This window comes from Schizosaccharomyces japonicus, assembly GCF_000149845.2.
Source record: "Schizosaccharomyces japonicus yFS275 unplaced genomic scaffold supercont5.2, whole genome shotgun sequence".
NCBI lineage: Eukaryota > Fungi > Ascomycota > Schizosaccharomycetes > Schizosaccharomycetales > Schizosaccharomycetaceae > Schizosaccharomyces > Schizosaccharomyces japonicus.
Window position 1 is genome coordinate 1,128,817 of NW_011627861.1, and position 13,198 is coordinate 1,142,014.

A 13,198-nucleotide genomic window follows, 5' to 3' on the forward strand; every position below is an offset into this window, starting at 1 on the left:
ACATTGTATACTTTAAAATCCATATTGGTTTTGTATTTCGCTAGGCGTCGGTTTATTCTGTTTTTAGAGAGGATAGTTACTAAAGATTTATCGTACCTATTGATATACCAACCGTAAGAATTCCCGCATTCTTTCTTGTTTGTTTGTCCCTCGTATTCGTTGAGAAAAAACATATTACCCCTTCATTTAACATTCATTACATTTCATTATGGGCTCTGAGGCGCGTATGTTCAGTATTTCTGCCGAAACAACTGGCTTAATTGATCGATTCCGTCTTCGACTTAAAAAGACTAATCTCTACGTCTTGCTTTTAAAAATCAACAAAAATACTCAAGAGGTTGTTCCTGACGGAGACATTGAACAGCTGGAATCTATTGAGGAGCTTGCTGATGAGTTGCCAGACACGAATTTGAGATACGTGCTCGTATCGTATCCTATGAAGACAAAAGATGGACGCCTTTCCACTCCTATGTTCCTATTGTATTGGCGCCCCGGAGCTGTTTCTGGTGAAATGTCTATGCTTTACGCTTCCGCAAAGGTCTGGTTCCAAAACCAGGCTCAAGTTCAGAAAGTCATTGAATTTAACGAACAAGACGAAATTACCACCGACGCAATTATGAAGTTCCTTGAATAAGTTATTTCGTACTTGGTCGTTTATCATTCATCTCTCATAAATATCTTTTAGGATTGATGTTGGTTTCACTTTGCAAAAGTATTTATCGACAACAATCCTTATAATACCATAAAATTCCTTTTCTGTTTAGATGATAAAATACCTTTTGGTTCGCCAAGCAGCCTTCTGCGTGAGCTCCATGGAACGTCGCCAACTAACTTTTGAACGAAGGAGTCATTTCCACAAATGAGAAATAGTACATCATCTGGGGACTCGCGTTCCTTGCTGTGAAGTATGCTTGCGATGGTGGAAGCCGTTAGTGGGCGATTTTGAATGACTTGAACATCTGCATTGGAAGATAATTGTTCTAGTTCATCTTTGTAGAAAGGAGGGACATTGTTTCTCACAAAGTAGATTACCTCCAAGGGCTTCTTGTAGAAATGAGCCAGCTGAAGTATAGGTGCAATTCCCGTTCCAGCGATGACAGCAATGATGCGAGAGTACTGGTTTATGTCCACATTCGTTACTGGATGGGGACCACGGACTCGAATCGTGTCTCCAGGTTTCCAGCGTCTAATATAAGAACCAAGTGTTCCTTTATTATACGTACGAATGAAGAGTTTTATATCGTTTAAGTCACGAGTCAGAGGAGAAAACTCCCGTTCAGCTTGGACGTATGGATTGCAAATGGTAATATAGCTCCAATTATTTAATAGACTTTCTCTCTGCAGTGGAACCTTTGGTTTTAAAGAGCATTTCACCAAGTCATTATCCACTATCTGCAATTCGTCCAAAATGAAATCCGAGTAGTACGTCCTGTTTAGCCTTTGTTTCTGAAGATTGTAACGGTAAGCTGTGTATGCAGTTCCGCTGATTAGGGAAAACGATATCCAGAAATACTTATTCATTCTTCATACCTTAAAGAAACAGAAAATGACAGAAAATTTTAACGATGAGAACTACGTAAAATAGGATGGAATAGCAGTGCAGTATACACGCAGTTATGAAGTAGATCGTCAAAGCAACCACTCTTAAGCACTAACAAAACGAATCTATTCAGGAAAAGAAACACGGTTTCTATAACACTACACGAACAACGAGTTACGGTTGGAAAGGCTTGTTGATAACCAAATTGTCACGATGGGCAACATACTCAGTTTCGTAGTAACCCAAAATTGAGCCGATCTCAGAACTATTCTTTCCTCTGATAAGTTCAATTTCCGTGCTGCTGTAATTTACGAGAGCACACCCAATTTCAACACCCTCGTAAACGAGGGAAACAGATTGATGATCGGAGAAATGGCCCTCAACGCCAATGACACCTACAGGCAACAATCCCGCACGATTCGTGCGGCTGATCGCAGCATATGCACCTTTGTCAATGATCAAACGTCCAAAAGGTTTAAGCCCATGTTTAAGCCAGAAGTGACGGTCACGCATTCTACTGCCCTTGTTCGCCACGAACCGGGTATACAACAGACCAGGGTTTTGCTTATGAGAAGGTTTATCGGCATTTCCAATATCGTTAATGATGTCAAAGACAACAGATGGTTTTGTGCTCTTGCAGATAATAACATCGACGCCGGCAGAAGTACCGAGTTCTGCAGCAATCAGCTTCGTCCGCATACCACCCGTTCCGACACCGCTTCCGGGCGAGGAAACATCAGCAGTAACTGCTGAAATGTCATGGACCAAGGTGACAGGTTTTGCGTTAGGATCCACGCGGGGGTTTGCAGTGTACAAACACTCAACATCGGTCATAAGGAACAGGAAATCGGCATTAATCATATTTGCTGTGATTGCGGAAAGTGTATCGTTATCACCAAAACGAATTTCTTGAACAGAAAGAGTATCGTTTTCATTCACGATGGGAACCACCCCCATATGCATAAGCTCATGAAGCGTATTAGCTGCGTTAAGGTATTGATTACGCTAAAACGAGTTAGTCGTAATGATAAAAATGGGGAAAGTTGATGGAAATGCTTTCGAATTTAAAAATCCATGTTCCACTTTTCAAGACATACCTCCATGATATCGTTCCGAGTCAGCAGAACCTGAGCTATAGGTTGTCGCAACTGTGAAAACAGATTATCCCAGAGGGAAATGAGTCGTCCCTGACCAATTGCAGCAATAGCCTGCACGGCTGAAAGCTTCTTTGGCCTCTTTGGCAGGTCCATCCGACGAAGTCCCATACCAATACCACCGCTAGAAACAATGACTACGCTGTGACCTTGTCTTCTAAGCTTGACAACCGTCTCCACAATCATTGACAGATTGCAGATTAGGGGTTCATGTGTCTTTTCATCGCAAATGGATGAAGTACCTGTTGCTTGTTAACATTGTGTTCAAACAACGGAATAAAAAGCAGATGGAGAGTATGAAAACTCAAGAATGTGTTCACAACCTCCTGCTCCTTGAAGGGTAACAGAAAAGCATATTCAAGTTTGAAAAACTACAGACGTGATGCTTCAGCACAACCCCTTTAAAAAAAAGCGACATACCAAGCTTGATAACAATGACATGTCCCTTCTGATCTCCCTTATTTGTACTAGTAGGCATTGTCTCTGAGATCCGTTAATATGAGAAGTAACCAATGTTAACGGTTAAGTCGTAGAAAGCTGTGTGGTGGATTCCCGATGAAAAGAATATCAAACTCATTATTCAACGGGTCTTAAGTTACTGATCAAAAGAAAGAAACGAGCATGTGAGAATCCTTAGATAGAGAAGAACAATTTGGGAATGCCGTAACTACTACAAAAGCTGCATTCTTAAGAAATTGATTATTGGTATTAAAAGGGGAAGAACGAGGAATTGAACCCGTCAACAACGCGTGTAAAGGAGTAGTATCGAGAAAGGAATGAGCTGTGTTGTACATGTTATATATAGTGAGAACTAAACAAAGAAATTAACGAAGAGATGAAAGAGACTTGTATTGGGAGTTCCTTTGTCATAGATGCTATTAAAGGAGGCTTCCCTACAGTAATTTCGCTATCCAAATTCGTTTGTGAGAAGCGACACATGGAAACATGATTAACTTGGTCAGTGCATTGGCATGAATGATTTTTATATTCCATAGTTATTACATGAACCTGTCAAAAAATATATTATGGATACCACCTCTCGCTTCATGAGTTGGTCCTTTTAGATCACACTCGCTTAGCCTTTTAGTTACTTGTTGAAACGAAACGAACGAAATGGATGAGTGAAGGCAGCTGATTCGAGCCTTCCTCTTAGTAGACTCCTTTAAAAAAGCACCAGTGCTGCAAATTGAGCTTCTAATAATAATACTTGAGAGGTGCAGATGCCTTAAGATTACCCGAACACATTTGAATAGCCCTTCACTCTCATATCTCCTTCGTCGCATACCCTATAACCCCGTAATTTTATTCATCCCAACTGAGACGCTCAAGCCGTTTGATGATTGTGTTTTTAAATGGAGTGCGTTTTGAGGTCTCAAGGATGTGATCGAAAGGCTTGTACCATTCGGCCTTAGGAACATCATCTTCATAGACCTTTTTCAATTCATCCGTCCACAAATCGCAAAGATGGTAGATAACACCAGCAGGATATGACAAGTTTTCGGAACTAAATTAGTCGTCGTTAGTAAACCGTTGATGTAACTTGATGGCGACACGCAGTCAAAGACATACTCGAATGGCCCCTCTATGAGCATTTGATTATATTCAGCGAGAGCTTCATCCAGTCCCTTTTGTTCGCCTTCCACCTTGACGTTCTTGAATCCGGCGTTTGCGAAACGACGCATTAAAGAATAGAATTTGTCGATTCTCAAAGCATCCAAACCAACCCATTCACGACCCATTGTTTCCCAAAAAGTTTGCAAAAACAAAAGACGGTTCTCTGGACGTAAGAATGGAGTCAGGTCTGCCAATTCCTGTGCCAATTGCTGCTGGTAACGAGGCTTGTCGGCCATCCACATGCCTGGTCAATTGTTAGACACTAAATGATGACGAATATTCAAAGGAGAGAGTAAAGTTGATAGCTAGCAACATCTCTGAGTCATTACATACAGTAAAACAGGCCCTTCCACAATTTTAGAAAATCCATTTTGGTAAAGGGTTTTTTTTGTGACAGAAAACGCTGCAGAGACTCGAGAGCGCTGTCACGAGTCTTTCTGTCTGTTTTCGTAGTATGTTAGCAAGACACTCATTTACAGAAAACACGTCGAAAACGATGAATTAATATGTGCGACAAGGACTCGGCCCAAAGAACACGCCCGAATGCCGTTCCAAAGGTCGGAAACTGTGCAGATTAAGTCGTAGGAACTTACCATTTGCTGCTAACCGTTTGATGAATGGAGACTGACTCGACATCCTGTTGTTTTTCGTTTTTCTGCAGACTTGTCCTGACAACGTTCGCCCGTGCAAGGAAGGAAGTTTCGGCTGGCCAGAGAGGTGGTTTAATGAGATGCAGTGCGGTGCAGTAGAGTATATAAAGCTGCTTAGCGAGATATACTGAGACGTAGTGTGTGGAAGTCGGGCAGATGGAAGGGAAGCATGGGTATGGTGTGCGTCGTAGTGTGTAGTGAGATGAGAGGTAGGTAGTAGGCGGTAGACGGTAGGCAATAGAGGTAGAGAGAAAGATGTAAAGGTGGAGGTTCACTGTATAGGGGAACTCAATTCCGTTCCTTGCCGCACTCTGCTATTCACTGTCTCTCCTTGTCATTGGTAGTTGCATTAACATGATTATATCCGATATGCTCATAGCGATCACTGTTCATTCTAACGACCCCGTCCAACGTTTGCATTGCGACGTTTCCGAAGGGATTGGTGAGGGTAGTAGAGTTGGAGAATGTTTTTACCGGAAAGGTATCCTCTCCTCGCTGGATCCGTGTAATAGGAAATGTTCTTTTGGGAAATCGGTAAAGCTTGTCTGGGGAGAAGGCGAAATTTCTCTGGGTATAGAAGACTCCGCAGGCCAAGTCGACTGTGGTACACTGTTTGAATAGTACCCCCGCTGGATTCAACAGCTTCAATCGCACTTGCAGATGCCTTGGTAACTTCAATGTGTATAGGTGTATGCAGAGACTTGCTGTTTCGGGCAAGGAGCTTTACACCGTCCTTAATTCCACGACAGCAACGAGTGTCTAGTAGCTCCTTCATAGTTATCTTTTTCGTTGCGTCTAAGCGACCCATATCTATCCATTGTTGCACCCGGTCCACGTTCAAGGCAACCAGCTTGGGCAAATGAGCAGTACTGAATCCGACTTTAGGAAATAACTTCATTAACGGCGTTTGGCCTCCTTCAAAGCCAGGACGGATACGCCGACCGCGTCGTTGACCAGAGCCTTTTCGTCCGCGACCACTTGTGTTTCCACGGCCCGAACCTGGGCCACGACCAACGCGTTTTCTCGCCTTGTAGTCATTATTTACCAGTTGAGAAAGCAGTCCAAAGCAACGCACCGGGACTTGTGGATGCGGAAGCGTGCTAACTTTCATCGTTGAGTATCTATTTAGTAATTGTATCGCGTTTTTCCATGGTAGAAACGCTTTCGTCAACGAAAACATATTGGGCCTTCCTGTTCTCTGTCCTGCTTGGCATTTGGGAGGACTTCCTCTCGCTGAAGTGTACTAGGTTTCGTTAACCTATTTAACGACAACAATGCATCTCACTAAAAAGATTTTGTGATTCATGCAAGCATGTGTCCGTCCTTCCTCGTTATCTGGATTTACGATGTCGTAACGTTGTCTAACGTGCTAAAGCAGGGAAGTAACTGTCTCCTCCTACGACGAACAAAACTCTGTGCAGTTATTGCCGAAAATGGAATCCACACAAGCTGTACGATGCTTAATAAACGTGTCGTTGGATCTGTATTGACACATTCTAGGTTGCAGAGCCCTTGGACTTGGTTCGTTTATGTCTGGATGAACGCGTTCATGTAAAGCTTAGAGGAGATCGCGAATTGTTTGGTCGTCTACACGTATGAAGAGAGTTCCTTTTATTGAAGATGTTCTAACAGTAATTTTAGGCATTTGACGAGCATTTGGTACGTGTCGAATTGTTCTGAGTGGTTTTCGTTTTCTGTCGATCGAACCGTTGTCTAACACCGTTCGCAGAACATGGTTCTCGGTGATGCTGAAGAGGTCATTACTAGCGTGGAGGACTTGGTGACAGGCACTGTTGATGGTATTCCCAAAACTATCCGTAAACACTCTGAAATGCTTTTTGTTAGAGGTATGACAAACGCTTGGAAAGATCGCACGAAGTCTGTTGGTTTAGCGGCCGATAAATCTGCGTTCCTTTTAATCGTTTTCGACTACTTACACCGTGTACTAACTCATTAGGCGACTCTGTCATTTTAATTTCGCCTCCTAAATCAGAAGCATAAAATGTTACAAAAGAAACTCGTCTAAAGGTCTTGGTTCAAGGATTAAGAGGGTGAAAACGTGTCTCTTCGAACAACACACGGCTAGACGAGAAAATGAAAGTTTATAGGAACACTTTATTTCAGGCAGTCCTCTGAACCTGATTTCATAGCATGTTCTATTTCCCTACGAGAATTACTAATGAACATCTGGTATACCTTTTCTTCTAGTACATATGAATTTCGTTCTGTACTATTACCATGTGTGTGTTCCCAAAGCTGTACTGTGGGTCATTTTTAGAGTCATGAAATGATATCGGTTCAACAAGTTGAAGGGTGAAAGATAAATAAATGCATCCCTGTCCAGGCCTACATTGCCTTTATATGCTATGGCTCTCTAAAAGCTGAGATTGTATTATTTTCATTTTTTATTACTATCCATGTGTTTTGCCTGTGGGCACTGCATCATTTGCTATGTAGGAAACAAGATGGAAAATGTTTTGAAGTAGGAAGAAGTGTATGAAGTGTATAGCTAGATGTATCTATATGACACAATGGTGTTTATAGTGGGTCTCTCAATGTTTCAATCTCTTTTTGATTTTTGTTTTTTGTTTGCTTCGACCTCCAGCCAAGGAACGAACAACCAACTCTCGGCTCATAGAACGAAAAACGGAATATTGTTAGATTCTCAAAGCACCTCAATTCTCCAATGCTTGTAGCAAGAACTGGCCGCTTTTGGACGAACGGTCTCCGTGCTCTTTTGACTAGAAGCACTTTGGCTGGTCCAAACGTTCTTCTCTCAAAAACTCAATCCTTTCGTTATGCCGGTGCAAGGTTTATGTCTGACAAAGTACGTGAGATGAACATCAGTATGCTATTGTAACGAGTTTTTTTATTGTGGTTTCGTCCATCCGTGTTCTTGTTTATTTTAGTTTTACGACGTATTCTCTTCTAACACTTTTTGTCTTAGGTATTTAAGCGTTCGAAACCTCATGTGAACGTAGGAACCATTGGTCATGTTGATCACGGAAAGACTACTCTTACGGCGGCTATAACGAAAACTTTGGCAGAAACTGGTCAAGCCAGTTTTATGGATTACAACCAGATTGACAAAGCTCCAGAAGAAAAAGCGCGTGGAATTACCATTTCCACTGCACACGTAGAATACGAGACCAAAAAGCGTCATTACGCACATGTCGATTGTCCAGGACATGCAGATTACATTAAAAACATGATCACAGGTGCAGCGACGATGGACGGTGCCATCATTGTGGTCTCTGCCACTGATGGGCAAATGCTTCAAACACGAGAGCATCTGTTGTTAGCGCATCAAGTGGGTGTGAAGGACATTGTTGTGTACATCAACAAAGTTGATATGGTCGACGAGGATATGGTTGAGTTGGTTGAAATGGAAATGCGTGAAACTCTTTCTCAATACGGCTACGATGGAGACAATGCCCCCGTTATTGCAGGCAGTGCTCTTTGCGCTCTTGAGGGTCGTAACCCTGAGATTGGTCGTGACAGTATCTTGAAGCTTTTGGATGCCGTCGATGAATACATTAGCACCCCTCAACGTGATGTGGATAAGCCTTTCCTTATGGCCATCGAGGATGTTTTCTCTATTTCTGGTCGCGGTACTGTCGTGACTGGTCGTGCAGAACGCGGAACCTTGAACAAGGGTTCTGAAGTTGAACTTGTGGGTTACGGAAACACGATCAAGACTACGGTTACGGGCATTGAAATGTTTAGAAAGCAGCTTGAGAGTGCAATTGCAGGCGACAACTGTGGCCTTCTTTTGCGTTCCATTAAGCGTGAACAAGTACGCCGGGGTATGGTTGTAGCTGCTCCCGGTTCTGTTTCTGCGCATAAAAAATTCAAGGCATCCTTCTATATTCTTACAAAAGAAGAGGGTGGTCGCCATACTGGTTTCGTCGACAATTATCGTCCTCAGATGTACACACGAACCTCAGATGTTACTGTGGAGTTGAAGCACGTTGAAGGCGCTGATCCTCATGCTCTCGTAATGCCTGGAGATAATGTTGAGCTTGTCTGTTCGTTAATTCATCCCATTGTTGTTGAAAAAGGACAACGCTTTACTATTCGCGAAGGCGGTAACACAGTCGGAACTGGACTAATTACAGAAATTATTGAGTAATGAACTGTGAAAATTCAAAGGATGGTTAATCGCCGACATGTATGCTTTATTAGCTACGAAATAAAATGAGCTATGATGACACCTAATTCTAAAGCGGGCAAAAAAAAAAGGGACGATGTTTTGAACAAACCTTGTCGGTTTTTGAGTAGTGACTGTATTCGTTAATAGCAAATCCATGATGCTCAATGGAAATCGATTGACATTTAGTTCGTCGTGTGCTCGGAACAATTTTATAGCATGAATTGATGTTCACAAGAAAGGAGTATTTGTCAATTTATACTAGACAAGCCTCGTTTATTGACAGTGTAGACCATAGGCGGAGACCATACACGGAGACTGTTTATTGTATGAAAAGTTATCAAGTTGTATTAGGTTGCATTTACTACTACTTGCTATGAAACTCGTTTTCTTTCTAGTTCTAGTAAATGCAACCTAATACAACAAATGATAGAAGTAAAATGAAACCGAAAAGAGACTTTGGCATGCTCATAAAAAGTTCACAATGGAGTCTATTATCATTGTATTTTCGTTTTACCGAAAGTAGAACCCCAAATTATCTACCTTACTACGCTTGTTTAACTGAGCATACTCTTGCATCGCTGCAACAAGAATTGCCTGAATGCACCTGAAAGCTAGACAATGATAAACAGAGACCGGAGACCAGTCAACAACTCTGTAAATCGCGACACAAAATGCTTGATGAAACACCACTCAAACACATCCTCCCAAAAATGACTAAAACAACAATGCATACTTAAATTGACACTCTATCATGTCAGAATATTTATTGGCCGTCTAACTTATAAACCTGCAGATGTTAGTAAATTGATTCGAAGAGAAAAACAGTGCTTCTCATCGGAATTGACTCAGACTGACGTGCAAATCGATGGATTGGAGTATCAGCATGCTTGTCACTCAGCTGAACTATGCTTTTATGGTATCATCATTGCAATTCCAATGGAGAAGCTGTATTGAACTTACCAAGCTTGAAGGTTGATGGTGGAATGGAGAACCAGGATCCGGTATTTATCTTACAAGAAAAGCAGTCACAGCGGCAGTCCCGAAACAATTGGCATGTAGCGAATAAATGCTAATAAAGGCACACGCGTCGCGTTTGTTTACGACGCGTCTGTCTAATTACCAGCGTTATTAGCTTGTTGAACGCGAACAATATGTTCAGTGGCATTCTTTAATGTTGTTTCGTAGTAGTTCAGTTTCTTCTTCAGCGCTTCCACGTCTTCATTGTTGGACTTGACATCTTTGTCAATGGAAGATTTGACAGTGTCAACGTTGCTGCGTATGAACCTGAGTTTGTTAGTTAGTTCCGCAAAAAAAAAACTGATTCCGTTCGTATTGCTTACATTTTTCCAACCCCACTATACACGGCTGCGTCTTTTTGAATATCAGAAAGCTCCCGAAGCGTTAATTGATTCATTTTGTTTTGACGCTCCTTGGATGCGATCATCATAGAGACGCTTCGGTACTGCTGTTGTGCGTCCAGTGCTTTGTCTTGGATTTCTTTCAACAGCTAAAACTGTTAGAGGACAGCACATGGCGTGTTTGCGTTTCTCGTACCTTGTCCATATTGTTTTGTTTAGACGGTGTTAGAGGCCTCGTGTGCGAAAGATCCTCTGGTTTTTGGTGTTACGGTGTTGAAGATAATAATATTCTTTAGGTATGGGAGGACTAAATTAAAAAAAATAAATAAAAATTGTAAAAAATAAAATAAAAAATGGAAAAATAAGAGAAGCGACTAGGAGACCGCTGAGGATTGAGAGAAAATGTTGAGACGTTCTATAACGACTGAAGCAGCTCAGAAACGGAATCAGCAGAAAACATCAAATAAGGAGGTTTAATGAAGTACACTATATGAATTAATATAAATAAACAAACTACACTACAATTCACTAATGTATTTAACATGCTTTCTCAATCCTCACTATTCTGCCTGGAGGCATGACGTGTGCGTTATCCTCACAGCACAGGGCACCGACAGTATCTCTTCTGCCTTTAGCCAATTGCTCAAAGAAATTGTGAGTGCAATACGCGTGGAAATTCAACATAAACCGTACTGCTAACACGTCCTTTAGTTCACTCATCATGAGCACTTCAGAAATTCATATTCGTTTACCACCGCCTACGGCTGTCCGCCGTGAAGTTCCTGTTGAAGAGTATTTACAGGTGAAGGAGTCCTATGACAAGGAGAAACCCATTGTCTCTGTTCAGACACAGTTCAATCTTGCTTGGGTACTGATTCGTTCAAGCTCAGAGCACCAACAACGCCAAGGACTGAACTTGTTTTCAAGTATCTATAAGGAAGTTCCAGAGAGAAGACTAGAGTGTCTGTATTACATTTCCCTGGCTTACTACAAGCTTTTTGAATACGACGAGGCACGCCGGTATATTGATATGTTTCTTGCTAAGGAACCGAAGAACAACGAAGCTGCGTTGCTTCGAGAAATGATTCATCACGACGTCAAAAAAGGTTTGTATGAAGGAGAGGGCGGCTTTGATGGAGTAGAGAGTGTGTGTATGCGTGTCTTTGCAACACTTACTAACAGTTTTTCGCTTACAGACGGCTACATCGGAATGGCCATTGTCGCTGGTACAGTGTTTTCGGGTGCTGCACTTTTTGGATGGGTCACCAAGAAATTGTTTTTCAACCGCAGCAAGAAGTAATAGTTGCACACATTCAGCATACGAAGCACAATACACGCTTCCTCTAATTCTCACGACTCTGTTTCCTTTCATTTACTTGGCAGAGCATCTACGAAGTAGCTGCTCCAACATTTCAGCACACTTTTCCAGTGAGGCAAGACTTCCCTCCAGATGATGCCGAGTCTGCTGATCCAGGGGAGCAATTTTCTGTGCTTTTTCTAACAGGCTCTTTTCGCGCTGTAATTCCCGAACCTGCTTTTCCGATTCAAACAATGCTTCTTCTTCTTGGGCCACCCGTTTCGTGTACGTATCGAGTTCCCGTTTCAGAACAACAAGTTCCCAATCACGATCAGACGTGTGTTCGGGAGTTGTCGAGTAGGAGGAACGATCTTTTCCAGCATCCCGAGACTGAGAAGCAGCACCCTGGTCGTTAATTGACTTTGTGTTTGCATGCTCTACCCGGTAGTCAATGTGATCATGCCGTAAACTAGCCTTTAAATTGGCGGGCATCTGGTGGGGGATTCGGTAGCCCAGAACTCGCTTCTCGAGTATGTGAAGAAAGACAAGGCATTGGTCTTTGTCGATGGTCTGCCCGTTTTTGGGATTTACCATTCGCCAGGCCCGACGTACACACACACCCGGCACCCTTGTGTTGGGATACCGATCAGCGAGTGAATCAAACGTGCATCTGCCGTGCACATCACAGCACTCTGTGTACCGTTGCGTGTACTGTGCACGTTCACTCGGGCTCATGTACCATTCGAATCCATCGCGCAGCTCATCGTCGTCTGGATCCGCGTCTGCATCTACGACCTCCTGCACGAGGCTTTTCATGTTGTCCTCACCGGCGAGTGCGTTTCGTGCTGCAACCAAGTGTCGTTTGGACGCGGGGACAAGCTCTTCTGGGATGTGCTTTGGCACTTCAGATAATTCCTACATCAAAGTGTTAGAGAAAAGTATCAACAAAGTCAAACCAGGACAGAAGCGAAGTGGTGTGCAAACGCCAATCAGCAGTCTTTCAATTCGTCCTGCACACAGGGACGTACATGATTAATCAGCCTAAATGCGATTTTCATGACGACACAAAATTCATCAAAATCCAGTGTTCCATCGTCGTCGATGTCTTTTCCCATGGATGTCGTTAGTTGCAGCTCACATTGAATTCGCCGACTCTCTGTTTCGTCTTCCTTCTCGCATCATCATACCTCCCAGATCCCATAATTTCTCAAGTTGCGAGTCTGGCAGACGGCTGCTCTTCAACACTTGGACTGCTTTCCCTTGATCCAGATAGCCATTTTTCGGCTCAAGTCCTTGGAAAATGCGCCAATACTTATCTCTTTCTTCTGAGTTCATTCCTGTTACTGAAGCGCACGATTCAGCCGCGCCGTTTTCACCCGCAGCAGCAGGCCCGCACGGGTTTTTCCTCCTTACCAACACACTAACTTTCACT

General features: G+C 42.7%; 10 protein-coding genes across 10 annotated transcripts; 4 read left to right on the forward strand and 6 right to left on the reverse strand.

Moving 5' to 3' along the window:
• Nucleotides 1–24: 24 nt before the first annotated feature.
• SJAG_03456 (NADH-cytochrome reductase) lies at nt 25–1,687 on the reverse strand. The gene has a single exon (XM_002174567.2). It carries the CDS (start codon nt 1,519–1,521, stop codon nt 733–735), a length of 789 nt encoding a protein of 262 aa, XP_002174603.1. The 5' UTR covers nt 1,522–1,687; the 3' UTR covers nt 25–732.
• On the forward strand, nt 57–3,409 carry SJAG_03455 (cofilin/tropomyosin family protein). Its single transcript, XM_002174566.2, has one exon. It carries the CDS (start codon nt 209–211, stop codon nt 632–634), a length of 426 nt encoding a protein of 141 aa, XP_002174602.1. The 5' UTR covers nt 57–208; the 3' UTR covers nt 635–3,409.
• On the reverse strand, nt 1,628–3,568 carry SJAG_03457 (glutamate 5-kinase). The gene is made up of 3 exons (XM_002174568.2): nt 3,115–3,568; nt 2,638–2,936; nt 1,628–2,545 (listed from the first exon to the last, which is right to left on the reverse strand). The coding sequence occupies exons 1-3, from the start codon at nt 3,170–3,172 to the stop codon at nt 1,715–1,717; spliced, it is 1,188 nt and encodes a 395-aa protein (XP_002174604.1). The 5' UTR covers nt 3,173–3,568; the 3' UTR covers nt 1,628–1,714.
• SJAG_03458 (nucleolar protein Nop52 family protein) lies at nt 3,504–5,019 on the reverse strand. Its single transcript, XM_002174569.2, has 4 exons — nt 4,902–5,019; nt 4,642–4,749; nt 4,264–4,552; nt 3,504–4,198 (listed from the first exon to the last, which is right to left on the reverse strand). The coding sequence occupies exons 1-4, from the start codon at nt 4,942–4,944 to the stop codon at nt 3,997–3,999; spliced, it is 642 nt and encodes a 213-aa protein (XP_002174605.1). The 5' UTR covers nt 4,945–5,019; the 3' UTR covers nt 3,504–3,996.
• On the reverse strand, nt 4,954–6,179 carry SJAG_03459 (ribosomal protein subunit L15). Its single transcript, XM_002174570.2, has one exon. It carries the CDS (start codon nt 6,136–6,138, stop codon nt 5,353–5,355), a length of 786 nt encoding a protein of 261 aa, XP_002174606.1. The 5' UTR covers nt 6,139–6,179; the 3' UTR covers nt 4,954–5,352.
• Nucleotides 6,180–6,391: 212 nt separating this feature from the next.
• Nucleotides 6,392–6,959, forward strand: SJAG_03460 (U6 snRNP-associated protein Lsm3; the record flags this gene model as incomplete). The annotated part of the gene is made up of 4 exons (XM_002174571.1): nt 6,392–6,409; nt 6,459–6,551; nt 6,688–6,805; nt 6,916–6,959. 4 exons carry the CDS (start codon nt 6,392–6,394, stop codon nt 6,957–6,959), a joined length of 273 nt encoding a protein of 90 aa, XP_002174607.1.
• Nucleotides 6,960–7,644: 685 nt separating this feature from the next.
• SJAG_03461 (translation elongation factor EF- Tu Tuf1) lies at nt 7,645–9,090 on the forward strand (the record flags this gene model as incomplete). The annotated part of the gene is made up of 2 exons (XM_002174572.1): nt 7,645–7,785; nt 7,906–9,090. The coding sequence occupies 2 exons, from the start codon at nt 7,645–7,647 to the stop codon at nt 9,088–9,090; spliced, it is 1,326 nt and encodes a 441-aa protein (XP_002174608.1).
• A 1,133-nt stretch (nt 9,091–10,223) lies between these two features.
• SJAG_03463 (prefoldin subunit 1) lies at nt 10,224–10,674 on the reverse strand (the record flags this gene model as incomplete). Its single annotated transcript, XM_002174573.1, has 3 exons — nt 10,224–10,383; nt 10,452–10,618; nt 10,666–10,674. 3 exons carry the CDS (start codon nt 10,672–10,674, stop codon nt 10,224–10,226), a joined length of 336 nt encoding a protein of 111 aa, XP_002174609.1.
• A 439-nt stretch (nt 10,675–11,113) lies between these two features.
• SJAG_03464 (fission protein Fis1) lies at nt 11,114–11,769 on the forward strand (the record flags this gene model as incomplete). Its single annotated transcript, XM_002174574.2, has 2 exons — nt 11,114–11,614; nt 11,666–11,769. Exons 1-2 carry the CDS (start codon nt 11,191–11,193, stop codon nt 11,767–11,769), a joined length of 528 nt encoding a protein of 175 aa, XP_002174610.1. The 5' UTR covers nt 11,114–11,190.
• Nucleotides 11,130–13,150, reverse strand: SJAG_03465 (actin cortical patch component End3). Its single transcript, XM_002174575.2, has 3 exons — nt 12,954–13,150; nt 12,795–12,871; nt 11,130–12,681 (listed from the first exon to the last, which is right to left on the reverse strand). Exons 1-3 carry the CDS (start codon nt 13,099–13,101, stop codon nt 11,842–11,844), a joined length of 1,065 nt encoding a protein of 354 aa, XP_002174611.1. The 5' UTR covers nt 13,102–13,150; the 3' UTR covers nt 11,130–11,841.
• Nucleotides 13,151–13,198: the final 48 nt, after the last annotated feature.

Coding starts and splice junctions, on each gene's coding strand:
- SJAG_03455 (XM_002174566.2), top strand. CDS start 209: ATGGGCTCTGAGGCGCGTATGTTCAGTATTTCTGCCGAAACAACTGGC.
- SJAG_03456 (XM_002174567.2), bottom strand. CDS start 1,521: ATGAATAAGTATTTCTGGATATCGTTTTCCCTAATCAGCGGAACTGCA.
- SJAG_03457 (XM_002174568.2), bottom strand. CDS start 3,172: ATGCCTACTAGTACAAATAAGGGAGATCAGAAGGGACATGTCATTGTT. Junction 2,937..3,114: donor TGTCATTGTTATCAAGCTTG/GTATGTCGCTTT, acceptor AACAAGCAACAG/GTACTTCATCCATTTGCGAT. Junction 2,546..2,637: donor CTCGGAACGATATCATGGAG/GTATGTCTTGAA, acceptor AACTCGTTTTAG/CGTAATCAATACCTTAACGC.
- SJAG_03458 (XM_002174569.2), bottom strand. CDS start 4,944: ATGTCGAGTCAGTCTCCATTCATCAAACGGTTAGCAGCAAATG. Junction 4,750..4,901: donor CAAACGGTTAGCAGCAAATG/GTAAGTTCCTAC, acceptor CTACGAAAACAG/ACAGAAAGACTCGTGACAGC. Junction 4,553..4,641: donor GTGGAAGGGCCTGTTTTACT/GTATGTAATGAC, acceptor ACAATTGACCAG/GCATGTGGATGGCCGACAAG.
- SJAG_03459 (XM_002174570.2), bottom strand. CDS start 6,138: ATGTTTTCGTTGACGAAAGCGTTTCTACCATGGAAAAACGCGATACAA.
- SJAG_03465 (XM_002174575.2), bottom strand. CDS start 13,101: ATGAACTCAGAAGAAAGAGATAAGTATTGGCGCATTTTCCAAGGACTT. Junction 12,872..12,953: donor GAAATTATGGGATCTGGGAG/GTATGATGATGC, acceptor CCATGGGAAAAG/ACATCGACGACGATGGAACA. Junction 12,682..12,794: donor CATTTAGGCTGATTAATCAT/GTACGTCCCTGT, acceptor ACTTTGATGTAG/GAATTATCTGAAGTGCCAAA.